The sequence below is a fragment of the Aphanomyces astaci genome (assembly GCF_000520075.1).
Source record: "Aphanomyces astaci strain APO3 unplaced genomic scaffold supercont1.16, whole genome shotgun sequence".
In the NCBI taxonomy this organism is placed as follows: Eukaryota; Oomycota; class Saprolegniomycetes; order Saprolegniales; family Verrucalvaceae; genus Aphanomyces; species Aphanomyces astaci.
The window spans coordinates 1,205,285-1,222,290 of NW_009798279.1; the positions used below are offsets into that span (position 1 = coordinate 1,205,285).

General features: G+C 48.7%; 7 protein-coding genes and 1 non-coding gene across 22 annotated transcripts; 6 read left to right on the forward strand and 2 right to left on the reverse strand.

Annotated features, from left to right (window-relative positions):
- Positions 1–446: 446 nt before the first annotated feature.
- H257_07833 lies at positions 447–520 on the forward strand. The gene has a single exon. It is a non-coding gene; the product is annotated as a tRNA-Arg (tRNA).
- A 1,416-nt stretch (positions 521–1,936) lies between these two features.
- H257_07834 (hypothetical protein) lies at positions 1,937–4,517 on the forward strand. The gene is made up of 6 exons (XM_009833500.1): positions 1,937–2,712; positions 2,767–2,936; positions 3,179–3,296; positions 3,398–3,482; positions 3,743–4,140; positions 4,190–4,517. Exons 1-6 carry the CDS (start codon positions 1,956–1,958, stop codon positions 4,417–4,419), a joined length of 1,758 nt encoding a protein of 585 aa, XP_009831802.1. The 5' UTR covers positions 1,937–1,955; the 3' UTR covers positions 4,420–4,517.
- Positions 4,518–4,932: 415 nt separating this feature from the next.
- Positions 4,933–5,429, reverse strand: H257_07835 (histone H3). Its single transcript, XM_009833501.1, has one exon. It carries the CDS (start codon positions 5,416–5,418, stop codon positions 4,990–4,992), a length of 429 nt encoding a protein of 142 aa, XP_009831803.1. The 5' UTR covers positions 5,419–5,429; the 3' UTR covers positions 4,933–4,989.
- A 212-nt stretch (positions 5,430–5,641) lies between these two features.
- Positions 5,642–6,075, forward strand: H257_07836 (hypothetical protein). Its single transcript, XM_009833502.1, has 3 exons — positions 5,642–5,693; positions 5,745–5,873; positions 5,919–6,075. Exons 1-3 carry the CDS (start codon positions 5,668–5,670, stop codon positions 6,031–6,033), a joined length of 270 nt encoding a protein of 89 aa, XP_009831804.1. The 5' UTR covers positions 5,642–5,667; the 3' UTR covers positions 6,034–6,075.
- A 473-nt stretch (positions 6,076–6,548) lies between these two features.
- Positions 6,549–12,005, forward strand: H257_07837 (hypothetical protein; the record flags this gene model as incomplete). 12 transcript variants are annotated; one of them, XM_009833506.1, is made up of 20 exons in its annotated part: positions 6,549–6,655; positions 6,702–6,749; positions 6,801–6,860; positions 6,909–6,952; positions 6,999–7,339; positions 7,736–7,863; positions 7,906–8,120; positions 8,184–8,289; positions 8,434–8,658; positions 8,805–9,014; positions 9,091–9,374; positions 9,434–9,605; positions 10,000–10,104; positions 10,175–10,222; positions 10,600–11,019; positions 11,147–11,265; positions 11,312–11,438; positions 11,501–11,623; positions 11,676–11,773; positions 11,818–12,005. In XM_009833506.1, coding segments are annotated over 20 exons (3,077 nt in total), but the record flags the coding sequence as incomplete, so codon positions are not given. The 12 variants fall into 12 exon arrangements, with proteins under 12 accessions (XP_009831808.1, XP_009831816.1, XP_009831806.1 ...); XM_009833514.1 differs by having other exon boundaries at positions 11,312–11,623; XM_009833504.1 differs by having other exon boundaries at positions 11,501–11,773.
- Positions 12,006–12,022: 17 nt separating this feature from the next.
- Positions 12,023–12,545, forward strand: H257_07838 (hypothetical protein). The gene is made up of 2 exons (XM_009833515.1): positions 12,023–12,176; positions 12,235–12,545. The coding sequence occupies exons 1-2, from the start codon at positions 12,093–12,095 to the stop codon at positions 12,526–12,528; spliced, it is 378 nt and encodes a 125-aa protein (XP_009831817.1). The 5' UTR covers positions 12,023–12,092; the 3' UTR covers positions 12,529–12,545.
- An 895-nt stretch (positions 12,546–13,440) lies between these two features.
- On the reverse strand, positions 13,441–16,795 carry H257_07839 (hypothetical protein). 4 transcript variants are annotated; one of them, XM_009833517.1, is made up of 10 exons: positions 16,704–16,795; positions 16,554–16,649; positions 16,362–16,506; positions 16,078–16,196; positions 15,795–15,987; positions 15,592–15,728; positions 15,422–15,509; positions 15,254–15,360; positions 14,648–15,138; positions 13,441–14,556 (listed from the first exon to the last, which is right to left on the reverse strand). In XM_009833517.1, exons 1-10 carry the CDS (start codon positions 16,741–16,743, stop codon positions 14,305–14,307), a joined length of 1,668 nt encoding a protein of 555 aa, XP_009831819.1. In that variant the 5' UTR covers positions 16,744–16,795; the 3' UTR covers positions 13,441–14,304. The 4 variants fall into 4 exon arrangements, with proteins under 4 accessions (XP_009831819.1, XP_009831818.1, XP_009831821.1 ...); XM_009833516.1 differs by having other exon boundaries at positions 15,592–15,987; XM_009833519.1 differs by lacking the exon at positions 13,441–14,556 and having other exon boundaries at positions 14,616–15,138.
- H257_07840 (hypothetical protein) lies at positions 13,558–14,124 on the forward strand (the record flags this gene model as incomplete). The annotated part of the gene is made up of 1 exon (XM_009833520.1): positions 13,558–14,124. The coding sequence occupies one exon, from the start codon at positions 13,558–13,560 to the stop codon at positions 14,122–14,124; it is 567 nt and encodes a 188-aa protein (XP_009831822.1).
- Positions 16,796–17,006: the final 211 nt, after the last annotated feature.

Here is a 17,006-nt window from a genome sequence, read left to right on the forward strand (position 1 = left end):
GACCAATGAACGACACAACGATGCCGATAAGATCGAGGTCAAGCGCGGTGTATGTGCATCCTGCGTGCGACGTCACACGACAGCCACGCCAACCCCGTGGCCATTTCGTGTGGACCATGGGCATCTGCAAATTGTACATATCCGACTAACCGTATTATCCGGATGCTGTTGTGGGGATAATGATGGGGATAAATTGCAAAACACAATAATACTTCATCATTGTCATTACCCTCAAAACGACAAATGTCGATTTTGTGAGGATGGGGGTAATGTACGGATGAGTTGCAAAACCTCTCTAGTTTGCGTAAATGGCCAGTTCATGGTGCACGGGACAGTTTAATGCGCACTCAAAATTACCAATGGACTTGCTTGAGCTTTGGAACTTTATGGTGCACTGTTTAGTAATAAATTAATCTAGTATTACATGAGTTATACTGAATATGAATGTCTACGTGGCCTAATTGGATAAGGCGTCCGCCTACGAAGCGGGAGATTGCGGGTTCGAGTCCCGTCGTGGACTTCTTTTTATCACTGTTGTGATTTTAACGTTAAGGTTCAGGGAGGCAATAATACAGTACTGTATTCTCATGAAGAAAGGTAATATTAATAGTATGTATTATACCAGTAGTACAGTACGTACTAAACTTGCCCATACTGTACTGTACTGTACATGTAACGTGTACCAGGACAATTAAACTCCATAGAGATCGACATACACTGTCGCAGCGTGCCCCGAATCGCAATGTTGGCGTCGGTGTACACTGCCATCAGGGTACATTTGAGTAATGCAAGCCAGAACCTTTCAAACGAAGGCCAATTTCATCCTCACGACCTAATAACGACCAAGCTCAATGTTTGGTGCCAGTGTATCGGGATTAGGGTTATTTGGAAATATTATATTTGAGAGTACTCGTATAAGCTTTCCTGTATAAACGTCAAAATTAATACTATTAAAAGGTATAGGTTATTATTTGTAAATGTCATATTTGCCTCATTTCCGTCATGTTTTGTGACATATCTCACAAGATATTCATTTCTACACCTGACATCCAAAGAACGTTTTTAATATGGCGTTTAGTTATGAGCACACAAGAAATTTCACTGAAAAAGGCCATCTGGACCTTGAGAAATGCATAAATATTCCCTCGATGCCTTCGACCACTGTTAGTATTGTGGATTCGATACAAATTTCCAGACCCCGTCGAATCGAATCTCGCCGCCGAATCGAATCACGAATCGACGCTATTGGCTAATCCATTTTTTAGTGGATTTGATTGGCTCTTGCAGAAAGGACAAGCATATTCAACCAATCACAACTTCCGGCTTGATTCAATTTGGACTAACGTAGATTTCCAATTAAAGAGACATGGGACAATTTAAGGGACATCGGATTCAGCCAATCACCCACCTTAAAATCTGTGTAGAAATACCTCTTTAAATAAATGTTCTTCATGATCCCATGTGTTTTATATAAATCAATTAACCAATGGGCTCTATAAATACATAACCTGTTAAGGTTGCATACCGGTATGTACCTGACAGAATCTTATACCCTAACCACAAAAAATATATGCATGGATCAATGCTACGATCAAGCTTAAAATGTGTCCCTTAAATTGTCCGCTACTTTTGAGGTGTTTCTGCTTAGAAAATGGGACATTAGGACATGTTAGATACTGTGAAAATTGATGTCTCAATGCTTCTTGGATGGACTGTTCAATTATCAGTTTTCAGAAGTCGAAACCCATTTCAGTGCCGAGCTGCTTCCATTTCCCGGCAGCAACTCCAAAATATTTAGGCGAATTTTGGAAGTTTATAGCGAATTCACAATACTACGTAGTACAATTTTTCAAGATGAATCACTGAGGAACATTTCCGCATATTATATCCGGATAGCTGTGGTACTGTCTCCGGATACAAACCTTAGATTTTATCCGGACGATAGCCGCTCCAAAATGCCTCCAAAGCATGGCAAGGCAGTACCGCGTCGGAAGGCGGCAAAGTTTGCATGGACTGGAAGCTCGGTGGACGTCCTGAATGGAGAAACGTACTACGATAGCATCTGCATGACGACGACGACAGAAACGCGCAATGTCTGTCAATTCGACGTCGTCCACGTTCGTGTTGGATCGACGACCAAGTTGGCCACCATACATACGTTCTGGGAGGATGCAAGCGGCACCATGATGATGGAAGTTCGGTACATGATGGCATTGGCTACACTTCCTCCCTCGTTGAAAAGGAAGCTCATGCCGTCGACGTCTACGGATACCACCACGACCTCGGACAAGGAAGTGGTGGTGGACACGACTGCAATCGACGAATTGGCCGTGGCATGTCTGGTGAACGTGGTGGATCTAGCTGCCTCGTACATCTGCACGAAGCTGTATGCCCTGCTGACAGGCACGTTGACGTCTATCACCACCGACAACGACGCGCAAACCATGGGGTACGTGTACAGTCGCAGATTGAAGTGGCTGAGTCCGGCCGCCGCCCGTCGGAAGCGCCGACGTCTGCTCGATCCATCCTGCGACGAGAACGATCTAGAAGGGTGCAAGTCGCGTCTGGAAGCCGCCTGCGACCAACTGCAGCTGTCTAGCATCCCGGACACGCTTCTCGGACGCGAAGAGGAGCGGCGCCAGATCTACCAGACCCTCAAGCTGGCTGTCGTGGACGGCGAAAGCAATCCTGTGTACATTAGCGGGCTGCCTGGTACATACACCATCGATAGAACGATAACAACATCGTCATGCTGACCTGATGAAGGAATGGGCAAGACAGCCACGGTCAAGGAAATCCTCCGGACACTGGAGCGAGAGCGCGACGCCCAGACCATCCCGCCGTTCACGTGGATCGAAGTGAATGGCCTCCACATGCCCAAACCCGACCAAGCGTACAGCATGATCTGGAAAGCGCTGGAAACGTTTCATTTTCAGGTGTGTATTGTGCTTTCGAGTGAAATATTTCATTGTGTTGTGATTTCTCGTTGGAACTTAAATCGATTTGATTGGCTACCTCAGATGAGCTCAAAATTATTAGCCAATCAAAACCACCTTCTCAATGAAATTCAACCAATCAGATCGATTGTGGATCGGTTTGGTCGGCGCGAAATTCGATTGCTCCCCAAATTTGTACTATCAAAGCGACAATAAATGATTCATTATTTATTTTTCTGTAGGCCAAGTCGTTCAATGCCAAGCGTGCGCGGGACTGCCTCGATGCCCTCTTCAAGCTCGACAAGTCCTCTCGACCAGTGGTTATCCTCGTGCTAGATGAAATGGACTTCATGCTTGCTGGTTGGTTCCTTTGCATGACTCAATATGTTGTTTTTGGGTGGCTGGAGTGGCTTCGCAACTGGGTATGTGTTTCGCATCAGCCCCCTCATATGTGATTGTAGGCAAGAACACTGTACTGTACAACTTTCTCGAGTGGCAAGGACTGCCGTCATCCAAACTCGTCGTCGTCGGCATCGCCAACATCATGTATACCAACCTCCTAATGCCCATATCCATTGTATCGCTTTCTTTTATTCGCATTTTGGGTCGATTTTTCCCGTATCTTTTTCGTATGTTGTTTATTTTCAATGGGTAGTTGTGTTTTTATCCTCTAAAACTTGATTTTTTCCCTTAAAACATTACAATGGGTGATGTGTTTATCCTAAAAACTCGATTATTTTCCCTAAAAACTCCAAAAAAGCTCAACTTGTTCGTCATTTTTTGACAATTAAATTCTCATGTTTTAGGGACCTCCCCGAACGGCTAGCCCCCAAGCTGCGCAGCCGGTTCGGCATCAACCGGATAGCGTTCCGGTCCTACACCCACGACCAGATCCAGCGGATTCTCCATCAGCGCCTTGCGTCGTTAAACGTGTTTGAGCGCGGGGCGATTGAGATCTACGCCAAGGCGCTGGCGCATCAGAGCGGCGACGTCCGGAAAGCGCTCATGGTGTGCAAAGCTGCGACAGAGCGCGCGCTTCGGCGTGTGACCGACACGCACGTGCCGTCGTTGGTGCTGTCGGCCGACATTGAGGCGGTGCAGGCATGTATGTCGCAGTCTCCGCTCGTGACGCGGCTGCGTCAGTGCAGTACATTTGAATGCATCTTCTTGGTGGCGCTGCTGCGGGAGATCAAGTTGCAGACCGGTACTAGTACTATTAATACTAGGAAACGCCGACCCATACACCTGCATAGGCACAACCGGAGGAGACCTAGAAGGAGTCGTCCGGCGCATGGCGAATCTGACGAAAACGGCGGGCCTCCCGCGCGTCCCGAGCTTTGCCGACGTCCGGGCCATCTGCTTTGAACTGGAACGATCCGACATTGTCCGGGAAAGGAAGGGGAAGTGGGCGCTGACGTTCTCCCACGACGAGATCCAAGAGGCCTTTCTTACGCATCCTGTTGGTCGATTGCTCTGGACCTAAGGCCAATATATCAATCGTCGACAGAGTAAACATGAGATACAGTTGCACGAAAAATGAATGCCCTTTAACGAGTACTAGTACCATATAATATATTGAAAGCGTAGTACTAGTACATACTAGTAGTAGTTCAATAGGCCTACGTAGTAGTACTATTAATAGTAGTACAGATTCATTCACAGTACACACTAGTACAGTATACAGTAGTACAGTATAACTGTTAGTTCGAGTCTACTGGAAGCTAGTTAGTCGTCCATGTCATTTCCAGTGCCGAGACAACGACGGCGGCAAGACTGAGACTTGTGATGGAGAGATTGCAATGGGATGGATGGTTCGATGGTGTCGGGTGTACATGTCGGAGGGTATTGAAGCATTGCCAAACCTTGATCTGGGATGCTTGGATTGTGCTGCTGGGAATGCGGTGAAGCGGTATCGCTCTGTACAAGTTTCATGTCAGGATACTACTGGAAGTGCAGGAACATGTGCGCGTCGAACAGATTCCAAGGACGTGATGTATATGGGATATGTCGACGATTGTTAAATTAAGCTCATATGGACGGATTCTTGGATCTTCTAATCGCGCTCTTTGCGCAACCGACGCGCCAAATGCATGTCCCGCGGCAACAACGTCACACGTTTTGCATGCATCGTGCACAGGTACGAGTCTTCAAACAGCGACACCAAGTACGCTTCAGCGGATTCCTGGAGGGCGACCAGCGCAGAGCCTTGGAAGCGCAAGTCCAACCGCACGTTTTGAGCGATTTCGCGCACGAGGCGCTGGAACGGTAGCTTGCGGATCAGCAACTCGGTCGACACTTGGTACCGCCGAATCTCTCGCAACGCCACGGTGCCGGGGCGATACCTGTGTGGCTTCTTCACAAACGCCACTGGCTTCGAGGCCATCTTCTTCCCGGCTACTGTCTTCTTAGCCGCCAGTATGTGCTTACGAGGGAGCTTGCTGTCCTTCACGTTCTTTGGGGTCGTCTGCTTGGTTCGTGCCATCTTTGGAAATGATGACATCGGCATATAATTCCGCGCGAAAAAGGGCAGCATATCCGGATACCCACCTCGTTGGCGCCAGGATTGCCTAGATATTATAATTTGTTACAATTCATACTAACAGTAAGTTACACTGTTCTCACGTTTGTTATATTTCGTCTCCAACTGTTTATATAGCTGAAATCCACCGGATAATTCGCCCAATCATCCGGATAAGTTCGGATTTCTATCAATCGCGCCAACGCCGACACCATGAGCAAGGACCACCCATACGACTGGTAAGACGATGCATGGAGTCCATGACAAGGAATGACGTGTCGTGCATGTAGCGAGATCGTGCTGACCTTCGGATCGTCCGACGCGGCTGTACATGCGTTGGCGACGCTTAACGTGGACGCAGAGATCTCGCCCGACAAAATCACCAAAGAATTGCGAGTGCAGGGCAACCAACTCATTGCGTACGTTGGTCCAACCAATATGACTGTTTCCATGTCTTGTTGTAGGCATTTCTGGGCCAACGAAATCCGCATGCTGCGCGCCGCGGCGTCGTCGTTCTACGACATGGCGTTGGTTGTCACCCGCGTCCTGCTCGAATTTGACGACTTGGAAGGACTGTAATACGCAAAAGACCAATATTCGTACATCTTGACCAATACTACACCTTTTTTCTATTGACTTGGGACTTTTTTCAACGTTCTTGGCATGGTACATTTCAAAGGGTGTTGCGGCACTAAGTGTCAATTCTATTGGCCACAAGGCCAAATGAATGGACACATCGCCCTTTCGAATGAGCGCCAAGCCAAGAACGTTGAAAAAAGTCCCAAGGCAATAGAAAAAAGGTGTAGTTTGTGCATCTTGCGTTCAGCTTGGTCTCAACAGGTCCGAACTATTAGTCCACGACAACAGCGCTAACATCGACTGATGTAACAGTAACAGCGCTACCAAATGTCGTTGTACAGGTTGTGGCGCGGCGTTGGCGGGGACTGCATGTTGGCGCTGTCGTCTTTCGCTGAACTTCTTTGCTAAGGTCATCTTGCATGGGGGGGGGACATGCCACCTTTCCTGGTCGAATTGCATTTTATGTTCAAGGCATCCGGATAATTCCGGATAATTTGTGCACAAGGCATTCAACATCATGGTGGACCTCGTCGACGAATCTGGGACGGCTGCGAAGACACAGGCGTCGTTATTCACGCTTCCATCGATGACTCGACTGCTGTTAGACACGGAGATGGCACTGGTGGGTCGATGCTGCGTGGCAAAGTAGTCGCTGAATGACTTTGTAGGTGAAACATGCCGTCGCCGACGTGCAAGAGGAGACACTGCCGGACAAGGTAACACCATCAACGCATGTGTAACCTGCGGTATTTATCTACTCTGTGTAGAGTCAGCGACGGTTTACGCTTGCGCAGCATTCCACGTTTGTCCAGCTGACTCGGGTTCTCGTACGTTAACCAACGACACACCTCCCATTTGCCTCATGATCATTTTAGGTGCATGTGCGAACCACAGTGCAGACATCCGATAAACTTGCGATGTAACGTAGCCTGAATCGCACTCTCTTTTCATGCTTCCCAACGTAGGAACCTCCTTCAATCGCTTGGACCCGTCTTGTCCCTCCATGGCCCATTCCCTGCAGTCCTATCGAACGCCGCCACTCGCTGCCAACTGCTCTTTGCATTTCTCTTTCACTGCCATCCTCCCCGCGTCCTGGGCTACTTTTCCATGCTCTTCTCTTCTCCCAACGACAAGCCAACGATGCTCCGAGCCCTCGTGCATGTACGTGACCTTGCAATCCACACTGCCAAGGCCATGGCGACATCGCATCTTCCGACTACTCCGTCCGTCCCCGTTCAAACGACATTATGGTTCGACCTGCTCTCTGCGGCCGTCGCACGGACTAAAGCGTACGCTGCCGCCGATGGTACATATCCCTTGCGAAACTCTATGCAGTGAGTGGGTCATAGAGGTTTATATTTTTTAATCGGCATGTTTTGAAAATATTAAAATATTTACTACGTAGTAGTAGTATATATAATTTAATGTCTATGCAGTGAGTGGGTCATAGAGGTTTATATTTTTTAATCGGCATGTTTTGAAAATATTAAAATATTTACTACGTAGTAGTATATATAATTTAATAGATATACGTTTTCCAAAAAAAGAAGACGACGTTGTATTTGTTTTACTTGTATTATTTGACATTATTGATATATATCTATCTACAATATATCTATCTATCTATCTATCTACAATATATATATATATATATCTGTTTTCAAAATAAAAAAAAAGTATGATGTATTTGATCTTCGGGTAGAACTCGGTCGACGGGGCCCCACAAAGCTCAGCCTCGCGGCCGCCGACGCAGCTTTGGCTATCGTTCATGTGCTTGCCTTAACGATAGTCTCGGAGGACAACGATGCCGCCATGATAAGCCATCTTCAGGCACGACATTGTTGGCTGCTTCGTTTGAAGACGTTGTTGTAGGCGTTGCTGGCCCAAGTTCTAGACGAACTTGCACACTGGTACAGCGGCATTCGCCACCGCGCGCTGTTTGTGCTGGTGCTGCACTCGTTTCGCAGCAACACATGCGACGTATTGTCCAAGGCATGGCGATTCCACATTCACCAGTCCATCTTGCTGTTCCAGTCGACGTTTCCCCACTCCAAGCGCCTAGTTTCCCGCATGCTGCGCCAACCACGGTGAAAGAAATATTTTTAAAAAGATCCATCTCCAATAAATATTTTAAAAAAATATCAATCTAGACCGTCGTGGGCGGAACCGGCAGCGTTTGTGAGCAACCTCATGTGTGCGCTGGGCCGAGTAAACGTTTCCCACATGACCGCCGACACGCACCGTCACTTGCTTGCTGTGTGTGATACCTTGCACTTTTTTTAATGGAGTAGTGATTGATTTACGTAATATTGACACAATTGTAATATTATTTTGAATGCTGTTTTGAACGTCGGGATAATAATATTTGTGATAACAATACTACTACTACTCGTATGGTAGATCGCCGTCGAGGCCATGCAAGAGGCGCCCTCTGCATGTGTGGGCGTCGCTATCTTCCGCCACGTGTTTTACCACCACTCGAAGTCCGCCCCGGACTTCGATGCCCGTCGGCTGTGGGAGCTCCTGACTCCGCTAGTCAACTCCCTTATAAACCCATCGACAGCTTTGCAACGGACGGCCGACATGGCAGAGATCCTCGTCATGACCCAGTACCCTCTTGAACGGGTACATGCATGAAGCAGATTCCAATGGCATCCCTCGATACAAGGAGTTCTCGAGTCGATTCCATGTGCTTCTTGTTATGATGCGCCTAAAACCCTCGATACAAGAACAGTCTAGGATTTTGGAGTGTATGATGTGGTGTGTTGTAGATGGTAACGGCGCTGGAATGTGCCGACACACCCGATCCCATCATCGTGACTCTGCTCCGGTTGTCCCAATACATGATGGCAGTCCACCAACCGTCAGGGTCAGCGGCGCCGCCGACTTCGTCCGCTACGGCCTTGCATATGGCGAAGACCATCACTCCGTCCGTGTTGATGTTGTGCGACCATCATCCGTCCATGTCTATTCGCCGTCAAGTATGTATATAACGTCATTTATATTGCCCTAGTCTAGTAGTCGTCATCGCGTAAAACGGATATGTGACATGGGTAGGCTGCCAGCCTGCTTCCATCCCTGGATGGGAACCTCACTGTATCGCATTATTTGGGTCGGTTACCATCGCCACATGCACATACCATGTTGACACTGATGGTTGCCACACCCGTCTCTTGCCAAGCGGCAGTGGCGTCTATCTTGGCTGGGATTCAAAACTTGGGGTACCCACAGGTTCAATCATCCTCCTCGTCCATTCGATCCCCCGCCGATATACTCGCTCCCTGTGCACCTCCAGCTACGACCGACGCAGCAGCACCATACGCTCTGCAGGCTTGCCCACGGTTCGCTCCTCCATCTACCTCTGATATGCTCCATATGGAAACAATGATCGGATGTGTAGATGGCTGGCGCAGGTGCCGCCGTCCAATCTACTTGGCGTCCTACACGATGTCACGAGGGTGTTCTTTCGAAGTTCCCGGGACACTGTGTCGATGGTTATACTGCGGGAGTTGCTCAAGCAATTTCCGCACGCGTTTGCTCAGATTTTGCCGGTTGTGCTGGCCCATCTTGAGGTATATATATTATTGCTATTGTTTAGTCAAATACTAGTATCGTTTTACCCCAATTTTGGTTGACTTTTGTGCGGATACTTTGCCAAATCTATCGATCGAGTCTTTATGTACTGACGACATTTGTATGTACAAATCGTCGAGTGTCACACTAATTGAAGTTATACACTAATTCGATGTTGAATTGGTCGAAAATGAGTGGATTTGATTGGCCACTTGATTAGTCTCAGGATGTTGATTGGTCGTACGTATATCGATTGTCTGCCGATTTGGTGATTCTGCTCCTTCGATTGAGCACCCAAACACTCCCATTTCGAATCGACTTGACAATATATATATATATAAATTTATATATATATGGAGCACTGGAGTTGCTCATTGACCCCTGGTGTTGCAGACACACGTAGCTATAGTATACGAACCAACAAATGCGCTACTGTTCTTCAAATTACGCCCTCTCTTGGCGTTGCGCATGGCCGCTGTGACGTGTTTTACAAACTTGGTAAGAAACAACCAATCAAAACGCGTGGAATTGTGTACCCTTATAACGTGATATGTATTAATAATTGCAGGTTGACCCTGCCCCGATCGTAAAGATGCTCTTGACCCTAATGTCCGAGGTACATTCATACTCTTATATTGTCGATTTGATATAAATTTGGGGAGGGGGTCGCGCTGACCAAACCGATCCACAATCGATCTGATTGGTTGAATTTCATTGAGAAGGTGGTTTTGATTGGCTAATAATTTTGAGCTCATCTGAGGTAGCCAATCAAATCGATTTAAATTCCAACGAGAAACCACGCCACAACACGAAATTTCACTCGAAAGCACAATATATCAGTCATTGTTTTATTACGCGATATATTCGTGTTATGATGAAAACACATAATATTCAAAATAATCGCGACTTGATTTTATTTTTTCGTCCACGTTCGTGTACTCTATCGCATATTTACTCTTGTTGATTGTATAATATACATTTTGCCACTACTAGGACCGCGAAAGCGAAGACATTCGTAAACTTGCGGCGGATATATTGGCCAAATTACCTGTGACCACGACCGTGCCAATGATTCGGCACCACTTGCGATCGTTTCTACAGTCTCTACCACCTCCCTCTGCCACGTCATCACAGAACCTGCCGCGTCTCGATGCCCCGTCGTCTGCCCAAACGACCACGTTGATGGTGTACTGCCTCAGTATGTTGGTAGTTAACCACGTCGAGTCGTCGCAGGATTGGCTCTCCACTGTGCTGGAGCTGGTGCTCGAGATATGGGGGACGGAGGATGTCACTGCAACGTCGTCTTCCAGTGACGGGATGTCACTATTGTACAGAGTGCAGCGAGGGGGTATTGAGTGCATGACGGTGTTGCTGCACCATGCGACGACGCATCGTCCGTCGACACGCGCCCCTGTACGACGAATTAAACGTCGATGTTACATCTATTGACGTTGTTTTTGCACATTTGTGACGGTTTTTTCTACACTATTTTGCGTTTTCGTCAAAATTTTGGAGCTTTTTGAGTAAATGTGGTGGTTAGACGTATGCAGAGTGGGTGGAATGCTGGCTAGAAGCTGCCTTTCGTGGCCGCTTCGCCATGCTGAACGGCCATGCGCTGGAGATGCCACCGCGCCTGTGCTGCTGCAATGTCTTGCTCAAGTACGAGGCGTACATGTCATGCGAGGATTCTATGACACTGTTGTAGTTGCATCCCGCGCTTGGACATGAACGCGTTGGCAACTTTAGTGACCTACGCCCTGCCCTACATCCACGACTGCCTTGTGGACCAGACGCCGCCCATCTCTATGCTACTCCTGTCGGCATGTCTAAAGGTACGCGCTACTTCGTCTACTAGTAGATGGACGTATCACCCTGGACGGACCATACCATCTAGCTCCTCATGACGTTGATCAAACATCGTGGGTTGCAAGCGACACAATTCCAACACGTTCCAAGTGTCGCTAACGTGGTTCTCGCAACTACTCGGTTGGTGGCATCTGCTTCCGAGAACGCACAGGTAATATCAACAGATGGACATGCATACACGCAGGCGATGACGACGAAGATAGATATCCATGGAGGCGGCCCAGACGATTGTGGTGTTTTTGTCCGAGGCGAAGCAAGCGCCTCAACTCGTCCCCGCTTCCTGCTTGGCAGACATGGCGCGGTATATGCCTCGCCAGGTTCCCTTGTATGTCATGCATGCACTAGGATACTGCAGGAAGCCCGCGACGGTCCCCATGTGGACGCAGACACCCGCGAGGTTGCTCGGACGTTGGTCGAGTGGATTGGATCGCTGTTGAAGTGAAACCCCGTGGAATAAGTATTGAATAGTGTCGGGGTGTGATTGGTGGAAATAAAATCAATATGAGGGCACGATCGGATTGGCTAGAATCCTCATCAATATCCACAGCAATGCGATTTGATTGGTGCATTGCCCCACTTGAACTCGTGCTGCTATTCTTCCATCAGCCAAAGCCAGGGATATGCGGAAGAACAATAAGCCCGCATCTGCAACCACCAACCTGACGGGCACTCGAATGAGCAACTATGGCAGCACACACGACCCCGTACATTCCCCTCGACATGCCACCACCAGCATCGTATCTCATATGTTGCCCTTCGTAGACTGCCCAGCGCCTGCTAGCAACCTCGGACAAGATTGAACTGACCAAGCAAACGATCGCGGAAGCGGACCGCACGGCAAAGCATGTCCTTGTAGAACTAGAAGCGCAGCGTGGGCAGTTTACAGACATGAAGGACATGGTGAACGACACCAAGGTCGCAACGACCCAAGCGAATGCGTACTTGAAGGAACTGCGGGAGCGTCACCTTCGGCAAAAGGCGTTCCTGTGGTTCATCATCGTCGTGCTTGTCGTGATCGACTTGTTTTTATTCTACTACTTCTTCCTAAGGCAATAGACACCATTCATTTTGGATGATCGTTGGCTAGTATCAATCAAGCGAAAGAATTAGGGGGCCAGTTCTCTCTGAGTATGTTCACACGTACTGTGCTGCCGCGAGTTCAACCATCTTGCTGAAATTGCTCCAACTCCAGCCTGACCAAGGTATTCACAGCTGAAATGACTGTGGTAGTCACCAGTCACATGACCTCCTAACGACATGTCATCGTCCCCAAACTGCTTTATGACCGAATGGCATGCCACTTTGCAGTACATACATACAGTACTTTGCCAAACTGGTGTGATATTTTCGCCACTCGAAATATTATTCGTCAATATTCCCCCACAGCAGGTATAACCTTGAAAACACCCAAACTATTTATTTGGGGAATTCTGAGATACCATACAACAGCCAATCAGGACGCCTGAACTCAGGATTTGTTGCACAAATAAGTACAATCGTAGGATTTCTAATTATACAGTAGCACCAGCAGCAGCGCATGTCAGCTAGGGGTTAAGGCATCTTAGTGGCTAGCGGTAGCTAACCGCTGTGATGCGCTTAACCCCGGGAATAACATTATACTTCGAAATATCCATGCCCACCGGGGGTTGGACGAAGTCCCAGGTTACAAGGTCTTTTTTTGTAAATGTGTGGGGAGTCTTATCTAAGGAATTCCCCCACTGTAAAGGTATAGTTTGGGTGTTTTAATGGTAGGGGGGTATAATACCTGCTGTGGGGGAATTAGTATTGTTTTTTTCCATCAATGAACGTTTATATTGTTTTGACATCTTCCATCGAGTACGTTAAAGACTAAAACGTATCATTCACCTCATTTTACACATACGTCGTCCGCTAACAATCAGATGAAAAAGTCCAGACGTTCGAACCGCCCCTCTGCCACGTTCAGCCGTAGAATCAAGGGCGATCTACACTTGTTACTCGCTTTCTTGAGTTGGTAGTTACATGACATTACTGCCTAGCTACCTACAGTCCTATTACAGTAGTTCACTCTACATCTTTGTCCAAACCAAGCAGCACCTGCATACGATGCACATTAGCCATAGCCCCCCCCCCATGCTGGCCACGTCGATTGTGAGCATCTCTAAAGAACCCCATCTATCGTACGGCATCATGGTCCAGTACGGCGATCGAAGATGGGTCGTGTACAAGCGGTACTCTGAGTTCCGCCGCCTGCGCAATTCGTTGCTCGAGCTCACGGCGGCCGCGGACTGCGCCTGCCGTAGCGTGTACTTGCCCCTGTCGTCCATGTCGTTTCCCCGCAAAAGGCTACACATGTTCTTCACATCGGATCAAGTAGCCATCGAGCGCCGGGCCGCCCTCAGCCAGTTCCTCACCGTATCCCTCGCCTTGCTGGCCCACAGCGTCGCGTTGTGCGACCCCACCACCACGTGCCCCATCCTGCCCCTTCTTAAGACGTTCCTTCAAGTGCAACGACACGCCCAAACGCATCAACTGGCATCTCCACGTCACTCGAGTCCTGCGGTATTCAATAAACGCATGGCGTCGCTGGATCCGTGGGTGTACACAATTCGAGAGCATGCACAAACGAGCGACAGTAGTCCTCCTCGTTTCCGTGGCGTGGCGTCTCGATAGCACAGATATACAGTGTGTTTGCTGTACTCGTCACACACTAAAGCCATCGTTATAACGACGAATGTCGTCGCGCTTGATTGACTCGTGATAATCGAGCCCACCCATCCTACTACTACTACAAGTCGTACGAAGAGTACTAAATAAGTTGAAGAAACTATTGATCGTGTCTTTGGTTTGTGGTTACGTTGCGGTCTGCGTGATGGCTTTGAACGCCGTGGAGACCGTTTCGGGGATGCTCGTGTGGTCGTCCAGTTGCACGCGGCGTGCGCTCTTGTCCAGTAGGATTTGCGTTGTCCGATGTCTGGTGGTGGACCCGCCTTTCGATTCCAGAGGCGTGGACGGGGGACGGGGACCCGGCGACTGGTGGAGGGGTGAAGAAGACGCAGCCCCCGTCCGCTCCACCGACACGTTGGATGCCCCGTTCGAAGCCCACTACCACGATACAAAAGAAAGTACCACGTTTATAGTCGGAAAATTAGAGGCCACGTGGTTTTGTCGACTAAAACATTATACATATGAATACCTCCATCCAGTGCTGTTGGCCGACATGCAACTTTTGAGATGCTGTGTCTGCTGAGATAGGGTGGAGCGACTTGGCTTGTCTCGGGGAAGTTCCCGAGGATCGTGTTTTGACCTTGTGTGGTTTTCGAAGTGACGTTGGTTTGGTGGGGGAGGACTGGGGGGAAGATGGAAGGGGCAAGTGCAGTGTCAGGGAAGAAGTAGTAGTTTCCCCTGTCGTGCTAGCAGATGGGCGCAATGCTGTTGATAGAGGGGGAGGTGTGGACTCTAACGGCGACGGGTGGAGACTGTGGTCGAACGGCCGCAAGTACGGCGCCCTCGCCAGTCGCCGCGGCGTGGCCTCCGCGACGATGCTGTCTCTGCACTTGTTCCATTGCGCGTTGATGGTCAAGTCGCGATGGACAGACTCGGGGTGCATCCTCGCATATAGCTCCTTCGCGTTCACGACCATCATCTCTTCCGCGACCGGGTCCCGCAGGATGTGATGCCGAAAATCTACAAATCAGTTTGACAGAATCCAGGACTATTGTAGTAGTAAAGGGACATTGACATACAGTACATGAATAGTACTACTTAGTAAATAGGAACTCAACATAGCACGAATATATACCGAGTTTGTCGATGCGATAGAGAATGGCAGTGGGGGACGACACGAGCACTGAAAACGCTGCATGGGCGAGGCCGTGGAGGACTTCAAACGACCCGACGGATTGGCCGCTACAGGGCAAACTCAAGCTGTCTAAAATACTATAATATGAAAACCATCGTTTCAATCAACCTGGACACAGTTCCCAGTTCCACGAACGTGCTGGGTTTGTATCGCTTCACCAGGCGACATTCGCCCAGCTGCACCAGGTAAAAGTACTCTACCTGATATGTTAAAGCAACAATATTTCTCTTGGACATTTCATAGCCATTCATTTTATTTGGCGTGTTCAGTGCACGTACGAGCGTCGTCATCTTGAGCGATCACAACGTCGTTGTACGACTTGAGTAGCCGCTCCATCCGACCACACAACTTAAGCTTGTTTTCACGGTCCCAGTGCTGCAGGGCTCGCACACGGGCTAGGAATTCCAGCTTTTGGCTACGAATATATATTATTGGTGTAAAAACGCAGGTAAAAACGACGAATGTGGCTATTTTGCCCAACTTGATTTCTTTGCTCTGGTGAAACACTCGGCAATCCAAGAACGCCTCGCGTTCGATCCGGAGAAGGAACGTGTCCTCCACCGCCATCACGGAAGCCGTCCGGACGCCGTCCTCGGTGAGCATCCCAACGTCACCGAAAGCGTCGAATCGTTTGAGGTTCCGCACCACATACGACGTGCAATATGGCGACTCGTCTACGGCATGTTCACATATTCAGTAACCAACATGAAGACTAGTATGGGTTCGGGTGATCAATTGGACTATTTTTGATCGATTTGGTGTACCGACGCCGACGCCAGGGTTGTGCAAACACGAGTAGATCTTGGCTCGGTTCAGGATGTCGTTCATTTCACGTTTCGTGTTGATGTGCACGCGGGTCAAGTCGATGACAACATTGAGCGACCTGGAAGCACGAGACATAGATGAGACGATGTTGAACGACGACTAAATGACACTACTACATTACATAGTAGAGGGGATAGCTACTGTAGCTATCACAGTACCCAGACTAGCTATCCCCTATTTTAGACTACTAGTAGGTGATAGTACTACTAGAGGGAGTAGCTACCCAGAGATGACGCAGTAGAATGAGTCAGCGGGGTCGCCAATGTTGAAGAGGATCTGATGCTTGACAAGTGACACGCCGCGGCTGACTTTGAGGTACTGCAGCCGGTCGGCGTGGTCCAAGTCGAAAAAGAACTGAATGTACAGCACTGCATATAGTGTTAGCGAGGCATCTACTCACAAGGGCTAGACTCACCAAACCGATCCATAAACTCGTAGTCATCCTGGGTGCGCGAATAGCTCGACGTCATGAGCAGCTTCCGCATGCGCTCCACCGCCGACGCCTTGACATCTTCGCTACGTTCATGTAAGCGCCAGGGTACAACCACCATGTATGCGGGCGTACTTGGACCGACTGCCCGGGGTATCGCCGCGCAACAGATCATCCGACCTGTCCATGCGTGGGCGTTCGCTAGGAACGTTGTAACTGCCCCGACGTTTCAGGTTTTGGCCAGGCAATACTTCCAAGTACTACGTAGTAAGTAGTACAGTAGTACCAGTAGTATTTATTGCGACTTACTAGTAACATTATCTAAACTACTTACTACCTCTGCTACCTAGGTATTAACACTGTAAGTGCAGGCGGTGACAAAAATTAGTGTTCCAGTTATCCGATTGGCCTAAAACTTAGTAGAGCGTGTTCGTTTCA